The 15,998-nt window shown below is 46.0% G+C and overlaps 1 protein-coding gene across 1 annotated transcript in view; it reads right to left on the bottom strand.

Moving 5' to 3' along the window:
- ALOX5 (arachidonate 5-lipoxygenase) overlaps nt 1-15,623 on the bottom strand; it is a 45,042-nt gene extending 29,419 nt beyond the window's left edge. Inside the window, exons 1-3 of the mRNA XM_006761423.2 lie at nt 15,549-15,623; nt 15,100-15,298; nt 12,282-12,363 (exon numbers count right to left, since the gene is read on the bottom strand). Coding sequence (XP_006761486.1) covers nt 12,282-12,363; nt 15,100-15,298; nt 15,549-15,623 — 356 coding nt within the window. The remainder of the gene's footprint in view (nt 1-12,281; nt 12,364-15,099; nt 15,299-15,548) is intronic.
- Between the last annotated feature and the right edge of the window lie 375 nt (nt 15,624-15,998).

The following is a 15,998-nucleotide window of genomic DNA, read 5'->3' as shown; positions in this document are numbered from 1 at the left end:
ACATTATGACCATTTCTCATATTGTTTCTCTGAGAGGGTGCATGCCTCCATTGCCTCCATTTCATTTACTTCCTTTTCTGATGATGCCTGTTTTTCTTTCATATTTGGGGTTGGTTCTTTGTTTCACCATGATTCTCTTCTCAAGGTGTTTGGTTATGTAGTTCTCTCTCTGCTGCGCTTTCTGTGAGAAGAAGCAGTGCTCGTCTGAGTTCACGCAGTCACGCTGCTTGAGATCCCTTGTTTCCAGGTTAGTAGCTGGTCTCTGGATGCCGGCAACAATCGCCCAAAATGGCGCGGTCACAAGGTAAACATTTAAAAACGAGTAATTTATCTTTATGCAGCAATGCTTATTTACAAACAGAAAAACACCGCACTCACAGCTGTGCAAGCTATAGTTTCCCAGCTACAAAGTAACTTGAAAGGAGAAAGAACTGCATGAAGAAAACTGGAAATTCTGTTGAAGGACATCACAGGAGGTCTCGACGGGTGGAAGGACACACTGGGTCCTAGGTGGACAGATGGACTGCCACTAAAATGCCAGCACATGACAATCTATGTGTAACCCAGAGCAGTTCCCATCATGAAAATCTTTTAAAAAACGGTGAAATAACAAAGCAGCTAGTAACATATATTAGAAAGATATGAAAGTAAGAAATGATGCTGGGCTGTGGCATAAAAAAATAAAGTAATGCACAAAGTCCAGAAGCAGACCCAAGAAAATATGTGACTATAATACCAACGTGGCTAATACTTACTGTGTGCTTTCTATGCTCCAAATACCATTTCTATGTGTTTTCGTGGTTTAACCTATTTAATTCTCTCACAAACCCTGTGAGGCAGGACTATTATTTCGTTCATTTCACAGACCATGAGGGTTGAGGCACAGAGAGATTCAACAACTTCCATAGGCCACGAGGTCAGGGGCTACAAGTGGGGCTGAGCCCAGGAACTGGCTATGTGGGTGTGGCCCAGGGCAGTAGGGAGGGATGTATTAGGTAATAAATGAGACCGAGACCTTTGGCCTCTACTTCACACCATATGTACAAATACATGGCAGATGAAATAAAGGCCTACAGTTTAAAAAGTAACAACAAAATTATAAAAGTAATAGACAAAAATCTAGTATTTATGTAACTTTGGGGTGGGAGGGCCTTCTTAAGCAAAGCAAGAAACCCAACAGTTATACAGGAGAAACAATATGCGTAGTTTAGAAAAGAAAGAACTAAAATCCCCGAGAGAAAAGACATGGAAGACGAATGATAACGCTGTGCACAGGCCAGAGGGAAGCCACGCTCCATGACCTAGGCAGTGCCCAGCGGAGGCGAGGCGGAGAGCCCCAGCTCCCCATGCAGGGGAAGCAGTGGGCCTCAGAGAGTTGCAGATCGTCAAAATGTAAAAGACCAATGTCACCAACTTTTGGCAAAAGTATGGGTAAAAGCATAGTTTCATAGACAATTGGTGGGACTGAAAATTATTACACAACTCTGGAACATGATTTTTGTCAGTATTTCTTTTTTTTTAAAGATTTTAAAATTAATTTTTAGAGGGAGATGGAGGGAGGGAAGAGAGAGAGAGGGAGAGAGAGAAACATTGATATGAGAAAGAAACATCAATAGGCTGCCTCCTGCAGGCCCCTTGTGCTAAGGGCAGGGGCCTGGCAGAGAAGAATTAGTGAGAGGGCTGAGAGGCAGGGACCATGGCAGAGAAAAATTGCTAATTATCTCGCTAGAAAAGCAATGTGTTATGATTAAACCCAGCCAGGTGTGACCCTGCTCATAAATTTTATGTGAACTTTTTACCCTGCCAGTACCAGGAACGGCTAATGAACCGCTTTGCAGTTTGTTTTTTTCCTTTTTTTTGGAATACTTTGTAGTGATACAGATAAAAAGCTTTGCTGTATCCTCGGTCGGGGCTGTAGTACGAGGCTCCCTACAGGAGGGACATGCTGTAGTCAGCTGGCCAGCTTAATAAAGGCTCTTAAATTTAAATTCTGAGTCTGTGGTCTATCTCGCTGATTGAACCCATAACACCCTCACCAGGGCCAAGTCCACGACCCTGGCATGTGCAACCTTTCAGTGCAGGGGAGACACTCAACCAATTGGGCTACACTGGCCAGGGCTGTCAGTATTTTTTTTAAAATATATTTTATTGATTCTTCACAGAGAGGAAGGGAGAGAGATAGAAAGTTAGAAACATCGATGAGAGAGAAACATCGATCAGCTGCCTCCTGCACATCCCCAACTGGGGATGTGCCCGCAACCCAGGTACATGCCCTTGACCGGAATCGAACCTGGGACCTTTCAGTCCGCAGGTCGACGCTCTATCCACTGAGCCAAACCGGTTTCGGCTGTCAGTATTTCTTAAAACGAAAATTGCTTTGGATAGTGAACACACATGCAATCATGTATCAGACATGTACACTTGAAACCTATATGATCCTGCTGACCCAATGAATTTAATAAAAATAAATGTTAAAATGAAAGTGCTGATTTTGGCTACTCACGTGGCAGTGACAGCACCAGTGCCGGAAGCCAATTCCAGCATGTCATAATTTCAAGAGTTTCATCAAAGGTTGATGGAACTTGGGGACTCAACAGGGTTGAGTCACACATGTAGTGACCTGTTGGGAATGGCTGAGGGCATTTCCCCAAACCTGAAAAGGGATGATTGCTTGGCTGCCAGACAGCTCAGGGCATCTTAATCTACATGTTATTGCCTCCTCTGGCCAAACACCTGAACAGCCAGTAGGCTAATTCCCTAATTCTATCAATGCTTGTGTATACCCTTTGAAGTGTATATCTCTGCCTCGCCTCAGGACAAATTGTGTTAATAAAAAGCATGGGGTCCTGAGACAAGGAGATCTTAGTTTCCTTTAAACTAGGCTCCTCTGATAGCCAAATGCCTTTCAAAATTATATTTCGTCTCTGGACTCCTATTTAATCTACGCACAGCCTTCTCCAGATTGCTGAACCCTTCTAGATGCTGGAACAAGAACCCGGCACACCAGCAAATCAGGACGTTGGCACAAGTCTGCTTCTGGCAGCACCATTTGTGACACCAAAACAAGAGCAAATGTACACGGGGAAACAGGCTGGGTGTCTAACCATAGGGAGTGGCTGAATAAGTTACAATATATTCATATGAGGACAGACATATGTGGGTATTTAAGGAGGAAGAAAGCAATGAGACAATATCTCACACATTAGATTGACAAGAATGAAAATGTCTCAAGGTGAAAAGTGTGTCCAAGATGTAGGGCAATGGTGACCCTCAGAAACAGCTGCTGTGGCGACAATTGGCAGGAACCCCTTAGAAAACAATTGGCAATATCTAGAGAACTTAAAATGTGGTCTACGAAAAAAAAAATGTGGTCTACGACCCTGCAAGTCTACTAGGAATGCTCCCTGGAGTCACTCTTCCACAAGAGCACTGGGAGATGAGGAGGAAGCTCATTGAAGCATGGCTTGTAACAGCCAGAAAGTAAGAGAGCCCACAGTCCACAGCAGCAGATGGGGGAGCATGGCAGTGTATTCATAGGATGGCATACAGAAGCTAAAATAATGGGTGACGCCTGACTGTGTCAACTGGCTGCTCTTTAAAATAGAATGATGAGTGAAAAAAGGTAAGGCACGGTATGATTAGATTAGCTGGTGCCAATGAAAACCCTACACTATACGTTGCTGTGAGTGTGTATGTGCCACCCAGGTACATACTAGTAAAGTCACAGCGAGAGAGCAGGCGGCGAGGAGTGACCTGTCCGGCTCCTCCATCTCCCTGCCCGGCTGGCTGAACGTTGTGGCCGGCTGGGCTCGCTGGCTTTCTCACATGGCAGAGACTCTTCCTAGTTGTACTTTACATCCAAACCCTAATCTGGCCGCCTAAAACATGTGAAAGAGGAACTCCAAGATTGTGCAGACAGTGCAGAGCTGTGTTTCCTGAACGGAAACAGAGGTGGGGAGGGGAGGGCATGGAAAGGACAAATTAGTGGAAGGAGGAAGGAAAAAATAAGGATTAGAACCATGAAAGGGTCAAACTATCTCGCCAGAAAACCCACCTCCCTAGAGCCTGCCAAAGCCCACTGCTGTGAAAACCCCAGTGGGCCACCGCTCCCTGGCCAAGAGGTTATTCCCAAAGGGTGCTCCAAACAGCACTCCTTCTGCAGGATGGTAACTCCCAGGTCCCATTCTCTTGGGAGCAACTGGATTAAAAAGCATTAACCCTGGTCCATTATCACAACACTTCTCAGATGTTCAATGCCTGTGCAATTGTGAACCCACAAGCGGGGTGTGTGGTAAACAGTTTCCAAACATGTTTTACCGTGGGACCAACACTCTAGGGCACACTGGAGAATACTGGGTTAAGCAAATGCCTGTAAGACTAGGGCAGCAGTTCTCAACCTGTGGGTCTCGACCCCTTTAGGGGTCGAACGACCCTTTCACAGGGGTCGCCTAAGACCATCAGAAAACACATAGATTATTACATGTTTTGTGATTAATCACTACGTTTTAATTATGTTCAATTTGTAACAATGAAATTGGGGGTCACCACAACATGAGGAACTGTATTAAAGGGTCGCGGCATTAGGAAGGTTGAGAACCACTGGACTAGGGTATCAAGTCATTAATATCTTAGTCTGAATTAGTGTGGAGCTGATAGGACTGGCTGCCCATTCGCCTCACAAGATGCAAACTAGCCTGATTCTCTGGAAGCTGTTTAATGTCATCACAGTCTAGGACTCCTTCCTTCCACAGGCCAAAGCAGGGGGGCGCTCACCGTGGGGCTTTGCCACGGGTGGTTGAAGGGAGGGGAGCAGGGAAAGCGTTTTGTTCCTCTGCTGTACAAGGTTCCCTAGGCAGTGTACCTGCAGGCCTCACGGACTGGCCAGACTTGTTGTGCCTGGCTTCTCTTTACTCTCCACACCGTAGCTGTGAGTTCTGCCCACGTTGCTCTGCGCAGCAGCGGTTCGCTGATTCCATGACGGTGGAATGATCACTATTTTTCTGTCCTGCTGTTGATGGGCACTGGGGGGCTCCCATTTGCCGGCTCTCATGAGTAATGCTGCTCTGGACATCTGTGTGCATGTACCCAGGAGCACAGGCATACAGATTGGATCCCGGAGCAGAATGCCTGGGTCATAGATTATAATGTAGTTTCAATTTTATTAGATATTGCAAAGTTATTTTTCAAAAAGAATTTTTTTCCACATAGACATTGAGGGTCCTGAGAAGTTGCTGTGATAATGGACCAGGGTTAACTGCTCTTTAACCCAGTTTTTCCCAAGAGAATTGGACCTATGAGTTGCCATCCTGCAGCAATGTCTTCCCACCCAACCACTTCGTTAACATTCGGGGATTGTCAAGTTTCAGTCCTGCCCATCTGGTGTGTGTGTGTGTGTGTGTGTGTGTGTGTGTGTGTGTGTGTGTGTGTTGTGGTGGTAGTCATAGTAGAAGTAGTGATACTAGGGATCTAATTAATAGATCTTCATTGCCATCTTACCTTTGATTACCTTGGTTCCGAATGAGGCTGAGCACTGTTTTTTGTATATTTGCTCCTCATATTTTGTATGGTGAGTTCTCAAATCGCTTGCCTATTTTTCTACTGAATTGACAACCCTCTTCTTATAGATTTGCAGGGGTCATTGGCATATTATAAATCATAATTCTTTCCCATCACTCTGTGAATTGTCTTCTCACCTTTCATGGTGTCTTTCAGTGAACAGAAGTTCCTCCTCATAAGTTAGATGATATTAATCTTTTCCTTTACGGTTAGTGCATTTTGAGCCTTTTTTGAAAAAGCTTTTTAACTGGAGGCCAGGAAGAATAACCTCCTGTAGTCTAAAAATGTTATAGTTTTGCCTTTAACATTTAAGCCTGTTCAACCCGAAACTGAGTTTTCTGAATTCTTCTCCTTCTCCTTCTTCTTCTATTTCTTCTCCTCTCTCTCCCCTTCTATGCCTGCCCAGTAGCCTGGCACCACTCCTGCCCATGCCCTCTGTATACATCATGTATCCATGTGTGGCCCCATTGCTTATTTTTTTTTAAATTATGTTTCATGGAAATGTAAGTTTTTATGCATCTTGGCAACCAGTGGGGACTTCTGGACCACATGACAGCACCACTTCTGGGTCCTTGGGAGCAGGGAGGGCAGGAGCTAAGAGATGAGAGACACCTCTACAAATTAGAAAAGTTAAAAGAGAGGCCCTGACCGGTTTGGCTCAGTGGATAGAGTGTTGGACTGCGTACTGAAGGGTGCTAGGTTCGATTCCGGCCAAGAGCATGTCCCTTGGTTGCTGGCACAACCCCGGTGGGGGGTGTGCAGGAGGCAGTTGATCGATATATCTCTCTCATCGATGTTTCTAACTCTCTATCCCTCTCCCTTCCTCTCTGTAAAAAATCAATAAAATATATTTTTTTTTAAAAGAGAGTCTGCCAAGCTGTGGCCAGAATTGGTGAAATTGGACAACCAGTCCTCTGTCAGTGAAGACTGGTCAGAGATTTTGCAAGAGAAATTTGTCCATATATACTCATAATGTACACTACTTGCTTCAGTGACTTCATTTCTGGGCACCTATCCTGAGGAAAATACTTAAAATGCACCAAAGATCCATACAAAGGTTTTCCGTTGTTTAGAAAAAAAACATCAGAAACTTCGAAGTGCCCAGTTAGACTGGTGTTTAAGTAAATTATGGTGCATCCATACAATGGGGCATTATATAAAACCTCGAATAATGTTTGTGATAAGGTTTTTGAAATGTTCCTGCTATATCTTTAAGAGGAAAAAGGAGGCTGCCGATTATGTACGTGGTGCAATCCCAAAGGGTCAGAGTGAAAATGGGTGAATTACAGCTATTTCCCTGCCTCCATGTTATTCCCCTTCCTTGGTTTTACTGAATTAAAAACTCTTGAAATACTACATGTTCCTGGTGAGAAGCTAAACGATGGAGGAACATGCAGGGAAGTGTAACAACCATCGCCCTACCAGGCCGCTCCAGCCAGTAACCACGCTGACCCTCAGCACGCTGCCTCCCACTCTCTCTTGGGAGGATTCTCTTACCTAAAAGTCTCCAGGGGCTGAAGCAGGAAACTAAATGAAAAAAGCCTTGATATTGACACTAACAGGTGTGGACTGAGGAAGCCTGGGGAATAAACACCTTGTTTGCTCAAAACTCCACAATGACCCATCAAACATATGAGGGGCTGGGTACCTCCCACACCACCAGTTTCCATGTGGGCACTCTAAAGCATGTATTATTATTACAATTTTAAAGCAGATTTATTGGGAAATAATTTACATACCATAAAATTCATGCCTTAAAATTATCCAATTAAGAGGTTTTTAGTGTATCTACAGAGTTGTGCATCCATCACCAGAATCTAATTTTGGAATATTTTCATCTCAAACAGAAACCTTGTACCCACTGACAGTCATTCCCCATCCCCCATCTCCAACTTCCAGCCCTAGGGAATCACTAATCTATTAATGTCCAGAAATTTGGCTATTTGGACATTTCATATAAGCAGATTCAGGCAATATGTGGTCTTTTGTAAATGACTTTTTCATTTAGAAGAATGTTGTTGAGGTTCGTGCATGGTTAAGTATATAACCACTAGTAGCCCGGTGCACAAAATTCGTGCACATTAAAAGGGAAATAGTTGCCCTAACCGGTTTGACTCAATGGATAGAGCATCAGCCTGTGGACTCAAGGGTCCTGGGTTCAATTCCGGTCAAGAGCATGTACCTTGGTTGTGGGCACATCCCCAGTGGGGAGTGTGCAGGAGGCAGCTGATCAATGTTTCTCTCTCATCGATATTTCTAACTCTCTATTCCTCTCCCTTCCTCTCTGTAAAAAATCAATAAAATATATTTTTTTAAAAAGGAAATTAGTTAGCAAACTGGCCACCTGTTGATTCTGTGAAGAAAGGGGGTCCCTCCTCCCTCCTGTAAGGGTCCAGGGTGCAGGAGAATGGGGTTCCTGGATGGCAGACCACTGACAACAAGCTATCCAACAGCGGATTCTGTGAGGAATGGGGCTCCTTCCTTTCTACTGTCAGGGTCTGGTTTGAAGGTCGGCCATGCCCCCTGTTGGGCCAGACCCAGAGTTCTACCATGCCATGGCCTCCACCTCAGCAACCCAGGGCTGACTGCTGCTGGGTGCTCCTGGTGCTCTGAGGGTGGATTCTTCCCTCAGGCCACACGGGAAACAGCTCAGGGAGGGCGCAGCCATTGCCAAGAAACCCCTGCAGGACTGACTTCCTTCCACTTGGTCGAGCTTCTGGCTTGATGTTACACCCAAACAGCTCTGGGAAACAGCTCAGGGAGGGCACAGCCCTTGGCAAAGCAACCTAGGATTCAATGGATCCATGGGCAGAGGGCAGGTTCCTGCCTCAAACCCTGCCCTCACCGGAAACAGCTCTGGGAAACAGCTTGGAGGAGGGTGCAGCCATTGCCAAGACAACCCCTGCAGGACTGACTTCCTTCCACTTGGTCGATATTCTGATGGTCGTGATGACCACCACCCATGGTTTTTATTTAAGTAGATAATACATTATTTTTTAATGCTAAATAATATTCCATTGCATGAATGAACCACACATTGTTTATCCACTCATCAGCGAATGGAATTTAGGTTGTTTCCACTTTGGGGTAATTATGAATATATTGCTATGAATACTTTGTACAATTTTTATGTGTAGAAACATGTTTTCATTACTCTGTGTAGTTACCTAGGAATGGAATTCCTAGGTCATATGGTAACTCTGTTTAAGATTTGGGGGGGACTGCCAAACTAGTTTCCAAAGTGGCTGCATCATTTTACATTCTACCAGCAATGTATGAGTTTCTCCACATCCTTGGCAGCACTTGCCATTATCTGCCTTTTTTGTTCTAGCCATCCTAGTGCACGTGAAGTGATATTTCATGGTACTGCCATGTCAACCAACAGTGTTGAGCATCCTCCCATGTGCTTATTGACCACTCTTACATTTATCTTTGGAGAATGGTCAATGTATTCATTCCTTTTTATGGCTGAAATATATCCCATTGCATAGATATACTACCTATATTCATCAGTTAGTGAACATTTGGGTTGAACTCACCTTTTGGCTACTGTGGGCAATGCTGCTATAAACATTCATATACAAGTTTTTCTTTGGATGTATGTTTTCATTTTTCTTGGGTATGTGCTTAGGTGTGGAATTGCACCATTTTACATCCCCACCAGTAGTATATGAGGCTCTTACTTCTTCACATCCTTGCTAACACATGTTACTGTGTCCCATTCTGTGGGTCATCTTTTCATTTTCTTGAGGGTATCCTTTGAAGCATAAAAGTTATAAAACTTGAGGACGTCAATTTGTCTTTTTTCTTTTTAGCTTATGCTTTTGTTACATCTAAAACCCCTTTGCCACATGGTAATTCTATTTTTAATTTTTTGAGGATTCTCCCAGGAATTCCACTGCCGGGTAATTATCCAAAACACTAATTTGAAAAGATATATGCACCCCTATGTTCATTGCAGTGTTATTTACAATAGCCAAGATATGGAAGCAACCTAAGTGCCTATGAATAGATGACTGGATAAAGAAGATGTGGTACCTATATACAAGGAATATTACTTGGCCATAAAAAAGAATGACATCTTACCATTTACAACAATATGAATGGATCTAGAGGGTATTGTGCTAAGTGAAATAAGTTAGACATAGAGAGAAAAATGCCCTATTATTTCACTTATATGTGGAATCTAAAGAACAAAGTAAACAAGTAAAACAGAAACAGGCTTATAGCTATAGAGAACAAATTGATGGTTGCTAGATGAGAGGGGATAGGGGGGCTGGGTGAAAAAGAGGAAGGGATTGTAGCCACAAATTGATGGGTACAAAACAGTCACAAGGATGTAAAGTACAGCACAGGGAATATGGTCAGTAATGTTGTAATAGCTATGCATGGTGCCTGGTTGGTACTAGACTTATTGGGAGGATTACCTCATAAGTTATATAAATGTCTACCCACTATGCTGTACCCCTGAAACTAATATAAAATAATATTGAATGTCAACTATAATTGAAAATTCTTTGTGAAATCCAAGGTCATGAAGGTTTACCCATGTTTTCTTCAAACTTTTATAATTTTAGCTCTTACATTTAGGTATTTGATCCATTTTAATTTATGTATGTGGTGTGAGGTCAGGTCCAAGTTCATTCTTTCACATGTGGTTATTCACTTGTTCAATTTATTGAAAAGAACATTTTTCCTCCACTGAGTTGTCTTGCTATCTCTGTTGAAAATTAATTGACATAAATGTAAGGGTTTGTTCCTGAACTCCCAATTCTATTTCATTGACCAGCTGCCTTGATTACAGCAGCGGTGTAGCAATTTTGATATTGAGAAATATGAGTCCTTCAACTTTGTTTTCTTTTTTTAGATTGTTTTGACTATTCTGGGTTCCTTGCATTTCAATATGAATTTTAGGATCTGCTTGTCAATATCTGCAAAAAAATCAGCTGGGATTGTGATAGGGATTGTGTTATATCACTTTGGGTGTACTGCCGATTAAACAATATTAAGTCCTCTGATCTATGAGCGTGAGTATTCTTTCACCTTATTTAGATCTTCTTTTTGATACATGAATCATTTTGTTCATTAACAAAATTTAGGACTTTCACTGTTACCCATTAATCTTTTTTTAAAAAATTTATCTTTATTGTTGAAAGTATTACAGATGTTTCCTTTTTTTTCCTCATTGACACCCTTCACCTGTCCCCCCTGCCTCAGAACTTCATCACACTATTGTCTGTGTCTTTAATTATCTTCAACAATATTTTGCAGTTCTCTTGACTTCTGTTAAATTTAGTTATAAATATTTTATTCCTTTTGATGCTATTGTAAATTGAATTGTTTTCTTATTTTTATTTTCAGATTGTTGGTTGCTAGCATATAGATAAGCAATTGAAATTTGTATATAATCTTGTATCCTGCTTTCTTGTGTGAATATTGAGATGATCATGTGTTTTAGTTATTTACTCTATTTGGATGTTTAAACCAACCTTGCATATTTGGGATAAATCCTACCTGACCATAGAATGCCTTTTATGTGCCACAGGGTTTGGTTTGCTAGAGTTTAGTGAAAATCTTTGCATTTGTATTCATAAGAGATCTTGGTATATGGTTTTCTTTTTTTGCAATGTCTTTGGTTTTGATATAATATTTGTCTCATACAGTGAGTTAAGACTTGTTCCTTTTTCTATTTTCTGGAAGAATTTAAGTAAAATTGGTACTAATTTTTTATATGCTTGATAGAATTCACCAGTGAAGCCATGTGGGCCTGAGTTTTTCTTTGTGAGAAGTTTTAAATTTAATACTTCAATCTCTTTGTTTATAATTGTTCTATTAAGATTATTTCATATTGAGTCAGTTTGGCAGTGTCTGTCTTTCTGTGAATTTGTCCATTTCATCTCAGTTATCTGATGGGTAGGTATACAGTTGTTCATAGTATTCCCTTGTAGTTATTTTAATTTCTATGAGTTGGTATTGATGCTCCCTCTCTTCTAATTTTAATAATTTGTGGCCTCTATTTTTTCTTAATCTTTAGCTAGAGATTTGCCAATTTTGTTTTGGATTATGTGCCACTTTTATAATCAAACTAGAGGCCCGGTGCACGAAATTCGTGCACATGTGTGTGTGTGGGGGGGGGAGGGGGGGGGCCCCTCAGCCAGGCCTGCATCCTCTCCAATCCAGGACCCCTCGGACATCTCTCTCGCATCTGGGACCACTGGCTCCTAACTGTTCACCTGCCTGCCTGCCTGATCACCCCTAACTGCTCCCCTGCTGGCCTGATCACCTCTAACTGCCTCTGCCTTGGCCATTGCCACTGTGGCTTTGCCTGGAAGGATGAAGGGAAATGTCCAGTTGACCCAGTCTAATTAGCATATTACCCTTTTAGTATAGATTAGTATCAGAAGACATAAAAAGTGAGGGGTAATCCTTACAACTGGAGGTGAGAAAACATCAAGATAAATTCAAGCTGTTGCTGCCCATTCCTCCTTTATTATTATTAGTATTGATTAAAGTATTACATATGTTTCCTTTTCCCCATAATTCTCTTCACCACCTCTGTTAGGAGTGGTGGTTGAGAGGAGCTTGGGGAACACAGGCAGCTGGTGCCTTGGTCATCACTCACCAGCAGTGATGGGCCATAAGCTGTGTGCAGGGACCATTTCATACCACGGCCCTGAGACAGGAAACCGGGGTCCCATGCCATTCGGTCCGATGTCATCACTCACCTGTACTGTTTCTGCCGTGTATCCAGTTCTTGGCGTCTGTGCTGCTTGAGAATGTGAACTTGGTCATCGCGGGACAGCTTTGCTGTGAGGAAAGGACACGTGTGAGAAGAGCTAAGGAAGAATGACACTACGGCCGGCACCAGGGTTTCCCTCCTCCCCGCCCCTGCTTCACATGGATCATCTCCCTGAAGCCTCAGAACACACCCGTTATATTAAGTGGGACTCAGGCAGGTTGAAGAGTTTCGCCCTTGAACTTTACTCAAGGTCACATACCTAATTAGCAGGTGTGCAACACAAGACTCCAATCCCACGCTTCTAGTCACTCCTTTTCCAAAAGACAACTCCAGTGTCTCCTGCCGCTCTCTCAGAGCCGGCAGCCTGCACCAGGGCCTGCGGGTCCCCCGGTGCACGAGCCAGGCTTGCTTCCCAGGGGGCTTTTCGGGGACAGGCAGTGACTCTCTGTCCCCTCCTCAGCGACCGTGTGTGCCCAAGTCCGGCCACCTGTGGGTTTTCACCTGGAGGCTCTACCTTCCACCCGCCCACAGGACATTGCTCTGCAGGAGTCCTGGCGCTGGGGCAGAGCTGGCTGCCTCTCCTCTTCGTGTCCCTTGTTGGGTTTCTTTAAACTGCTCAGAACCGCCCACTCCCATTCCCTGCAGTTCCCGTGCAGAGCGGCCAGGACAGCTGCCTGCGGCCCCCTGCGGCCTTATAGCAGCAGCTGCCCCTGGCTCTAGTGTTTCGAAGTCCAATAGGCTGCCTCCTGGACAAACGTGTGACTTAAGAGCCAACATACAGATGCCGACACTACCCATTCCCCGTGCTGCCTGCTCAGAGGGCGGAGACTGGAGCCGAACTCTGAAGCAGTACGTGGCATCCTAGAGCAGTGATGGCGAACCTATGACACGCATGTCAGAGGTGACACGCAAACTCATTTTTTTTGGTTGATTTTTCTTTGTTAAATGGCATTTAAATATATAGAATAAATATCAAAAATATAAGTCTTTGTTTTACTATGGTTGCAAATATCAAAAAATTTCTCTATGTGACACGGCACCAGAGTGAAGTTAGGGTTTTTCAAAATGCTGACAGGCCGAGCTCAGAAGGTTCGCCATCACTGGCCTAGAGGGTGGGCTTTAGAAGGGACACACCTGTGCCAGTTGCCTTGGCTTCCTTACAGGGACTGGAGATAAAGTGCCCACTTCAGGTCACGGTGGGATGTCGTGAGAGAGTGCAGCAAAGCCTCCACGCAGTGCTCGGCACCCAGGAACTGCCCAAGAAATGGGAACAATGGCCATCGTCCTTATACTCCCAATGGACCTGAGCCTCCTCCTCCTCTCTCTGAGCCTGGCTGCTAAGTCTCTCATCTCTCAGGAGTGGCAGGCACTCATGGCGGGTGCGGGGAACATAGAGGGGCAGAGGCCGGAGGGCGAGTGCCCTGTTACTGTTATTTTAGGTGACGGCAGTGGGCACAGTCACAGCATTCCTGAGTGTCAGGGATTCCAGACTTTCAAAACTTCCATTCCATCACAGGCTGATATTTTTGTAAAACACAAGATAAATTAACTAATAAAAACGAAGATAAAAAAATAAGCCAAAGGCATGCCCTGATTTTATTACCAGATGCAGCAGCCACAGAATTTTCCTGGCCTGCTGCTCTGAAAGCTGGGCCTGCTCCCAGTCTCTGTGTTCCTGCGTGCGATGGCCCCACAGTGCTACCCACACTCCTGCCACATGGCCACCCCCAGAGCAAAGGCTGCGATCTCTTCCTGGGGTCAGGGGACAAAACTCCTTCTACCTCCAGTCCTTCCATTCAGACATTGCCTTGGAATTTGGCTTCGTAAGTTAAACCCGTGTCAGAAACAGCGGGGTGTGCCTGGTCCTTTAAGAACACTGGGTAGAGGGGCCTTTTCCTCCTTCATCTTGGTTTTCTTAGCTAAGGAGGGGAATCACCCTGTTTTATCTACTCTGCGGGACTTCCCTGAAGAGCAAATGAGCCAGCGACTGGAAGCCATTGTACTAGGAATGCTAAAGGGCGCCAGGGACAGTGGCAGCGGCCCCTCCTCGTTCTGGGGGATGCATGGCACCTGAAGACTTCTTGTTCCAGGTTTAGAGTGGGAGCAAACCGAAGGGCCACGGCTTGAAGTAAGGTAGGAACCTGCCGAGGCCCGGATGGCTCTCTCGGGCCAAGAGGCTGGCGGGCAGAGAGCTGGCGGCGGGGCTGACCTCTGCGGGTGCTTCCTGCGCTTCGGCCAGCCGCGTGCCTCCTGTGCAGAACGGCCTGCTGAGGCAGCGCCAGGCTGGGCCTGCAGAGGTGAGGGCCTGCTTCAGAGGGCAGATTTTAGGTTCTTTTCTCTTTCAATAAAAAGTGGGACTTCACCTTTAACAGCTGGTGACGGCAGACCCAGCCTGCCCACAGCCTCCGGGTCCGGCCCTGCTGTGACGTCACACAGGGCAGTGTGGGTGTCTGAGATCTGCAAAGCGATGCTGCAGCGATGCTGCGATCTGCAAAGTGATGCATCTGGAGAACTGCCCAGTTAGGGGTACCCCCAGGGGCACTTGTTGCTGGGGAGCCTAGTCACCCCTTGGAGAACTATAGCTCAGGGACCCCATGGCTGGCCTGCGCCTAGGGCCCCGGGCTCCACCCTCGAAGCCGGGTCTGTTTTAGGGGAGGAAGTTCACGTCTCCTGCAGGTGCTTTGAGGCACAGAGCAGCCCCACGAGGGGGGCCGCTGGTTATTTCTCCTGTGGACACAGCTCGCTGGGAAGGGGTCTGCAAGCCCCGTCCTTGGGAAGCTCGGGGCGCCGGCCTCGCTGCTCACCTCGCCCGTCTCTGAGCACCACCTCGCCGTCCCCGGTGAGCCAGCGGTAGCAGGGGAACTCGATGTAGTCCCCGGAGGGCGTCTTCAGCGTGACGTACTTCAGGTACCAGTCATCATGCAGCCAGTACTTGCGCTTCTCGATTTTGATCAGCTGGATCTCGCCCAGCTCCTCATCCACCGTCACATCGTAAGAATCGACCTGCGAAGGAGAAAAGGCAGGTTAGATATTGGAGGTCGCGGAGCCTGGCTGTCACCCTGTGGTCACGCGGTGCCCAGGTGTCTGCAGGTGCCTGCCCTCTGGCTGTGCCCTGACCTGCAGGCTGTGGGACCACCTGCGGGTCTGCGGTGCTGGAGGCAGTGGGGGGCCGGGGGGGAGGGCAAAGGCAGCGGCTGTGGGAAGCCTGGACGCAGGCCTTCCTCGGGCACTTGCTAAACCAGATTCCACCAACCCTGAGCTTTCCCTCGGCGGCAGAACCTCGAGCCCTCAGCATGCCAGTCAGGCCAGTGGAGGGCACGCTGTTCATGGTGCATGCGCCCCCAGGCGCCTTACTCCTCTCCTGCCAGCAGCACCCTGAGGGACTTGGTCAGTAAAATGAGAAGTTGGGTGTCGTCAGAGACCTCTGGGCTTTTGGCACAGTGAGCAGCTCACAAGCTGTGGCGGCTGCAGGTGCCAGACGCTGTGGTTAGAAAGCAGAAGCCTCGTCCCTGTGCCCTGCGGTCTCGGCCGGAGCCCCGAGGACAAGGCGCCAGGTGTGTGTGTGTGAGACGACACTTCCTTGTGGTCTTGGCCTGGGTCTGGGCAGGGTGGCGTCTCCAGGGGAAGTGGCTTTTCTGTGGCTCCAGGGGCTGGAGGGGCTGCAGTGTCCTGGGGTTGACGCGAGAAGGCTGGGGCTCAGGGG

The sequence above is a fragment of the Myotis davidii genome, unplaced genomic scaffold (genome assembly GCF_000327345.1).
Source record: "Myotis davidii unplaced genomic scaffold, ASM32734v1 scaffold618, whole genome shotgun sequence".
Classification (NCBI taxonomy): domain Eukaryota; kingdom Metazoa; phylum Chordata; class Mammalia; order Chiroptera; family Vespertilionidae; genus Myotis; species Myotis davidii.
This window is presented reverse-complemented; position numbering and strand designations above follow the sequence as displayed.